Consider the following 1973-nt stretch of genomic DNA (forward strand, 5'->3'; position numbering starts at 1 on the left):
CAAGTCGAGACTCCACGCCTCTTTGGGCCACGAGGCATCGTTCCTTGGTACTGCCCAGCACTCGGGCACATGCACGTGGCCGTGGAGCTCGCGGAATCGGGCGAGCGCGGCGAGGATGACCGACCAAGTGGTCATGACCCTGGCGCGGGAGTGGGCGATGAAGCACCGGGCGCGCGTGCAGTCCACTGGAGAGCTCCAGACAAAGCCGAGGCCCTCGAGGCTCACTTCCACCCACGGATCGAGCTGGTGATAGGCGACACGCAAGAGGTTGACGGCGCCGCCAAGCGGCTTGCCGTGCAGCACCTTGGGCCACGGCTCGGCGTTGGGCACTTCATAGCCGACAGGTACGTAGCTGTGGCCGTACAGGCGGCGGTAGATGGCGAGGCCCATGAGCCGCTCGCTCGTCTTGGGCAGCAACACGGGGTCGATCCATCTGGGCATCGTCAGCCCGTTTACCGTGCGTGCGGATTGGACAAAGCGATTGTCTTGCGTCTGATTGGCCAATTTTGTGTACGTTGGCGAAATTTCGCCAACGGGACAGCACCAGTCACTTTCAAGCTCTTGGAAGGAGGCGAGTAGAAGAAGAGCTTCCTGTAAGGTTGCGTTTCCTGCTACTAGAAGGGAGAAGGCAGTAGCTAGCGATATACCCGGCCATGTACCAGAGCATGGTGCCATTAGCCCTGGCCGCATTTTGACCAATGACACGCAGGCTCGCGAGTCCAAGTCCATCAGCGCGCACAGAGCGCCAGTAAAGTGTGAAGCGTACCCTGGCACTGGGGTATACGTTTACTGTATTAACTCGCTAAGGTACGCCGTACCTCACCGGATCGTACGGAGTCAAGTCTCGCACCTAAGTGAATTAGCGAAAACTGGACGGCGAAAAGCGCGGGAAAAATCAAGGGTACATAAATTGAATATTGAATTTATGTACCCTTGGAAAAATGGACGTTAGCTGTCAGCACTCGAGTTGCTTCTTGTTTGGAGCGGGACCAGCAACAGCAACTCAATCAATCAATCAAACGTGTTCGCATTGAAATCAAATTAGTAGCAACAACTGCTAAACTATTGCACTTGTTCGGGCAATTCGCGCGGAGCTCATCTGGTCCGACACAACGCCGCGTACAACGCTCTGGCCAACGATAAAGCGGGGGTTCACGCGCTCGCCGAGCAGGTGGCCAAAGATCCTCGGACCAGGCGGCGCTCTTGTCTAGCATGACGACCGCTTGGGGAATCGTGCAGACACCGTGGCGCGACTGCGAGAACCGTCACGTTTCACGACACCGACGCTCTAGCAGACGAGTGCAAGATATCGGCGTGAGCAAGGACCAGGCTTACTACTGCTGGGCTCTTCTGGACACAGACAAGTCGTCGGTCCAGACCAAGGAAACAAATGTTCCTGAGGTGGAGAAGACCCGATGCGGCGCAGCTTCGATCCGAGCGTTTGCTTTGACGCCCGGTTGGAGAGCCGTCTCTTGCATGTAGTGGGGGCCACTTGGATAGCAAAGAGGCCCGTGGCACCAACGTCGTTGCGGGCCAGCGCCATCGCTCGCTCTGACGGCGACGACTCGAGATGCTTGATGTTGCGAACGATGGCAAGCGCATCCGCTGTCAGGAGCGTCGAGGCGACGCTTCGGATGGATTTAATCCATCAAGTCGTTCGGCTTCAAGTGTATGGAGCGGTGGTTGATGCGACAAGTCGATGTCAATGTTGTCCAGGAACGCTACATATATAGTCCGCTTAAATATACTCAGATGGTGCAGCTCGGCGTCGGTGGCGGCTCAAAGAATCCGAGCAGATCCAGCTGGCTGCGGACGCGGTCCAGCACTTTCGCGCGACCTTCCTGCAGCGCGTTGGCCATCTTGCCGAGCTCCATGCCCCGCACTGACTCGGGCCACTGGTTGTCCGTGGCCGGCACGACAAACGTCGGGTCGATCAAACAGTGGCCGTGCAGCGCGTGGAAGATCATGGCGCC

The 1973-nt window shown here is 57.8% G+C and overlaps 1 protein-coding gene across 1 annotated transcript; it reads right to left on the bottom strand.

The window, feature by feature from the left end:
* Window positions 1–11: 11 nt before the first annotated feature.
* Window positions 12–441, bottom strand: SPRG_16489 (hypothetical protein; the record flags this gene model as incomplete). Its single annotated transcript, XM_012356192.1, has 1 exon — window positions 12–441. A coding segment is annotated over one exon (430 nt), but the record flags the coding sequence as incomplete, so codon positions are not given.
* Window positions 442–1973: the final 1532 nt, after the last annotated feature.

This window comes from Saprolegnia parasitica (assembly GCF_000151545.1).
Source record: "Saprolegnia parasitica CBS 223.65 unplaced genomic scaffold supercont2.397, whole genome shotgun sequence".
Classification (NCBI taxonomy): domain Eukaryota; phylum Oomycota; class Saprolegniomycetes; order Saprolegniales; family Saprolegniaceae; genus Saprolegnia; species Saprolegnia parasitica.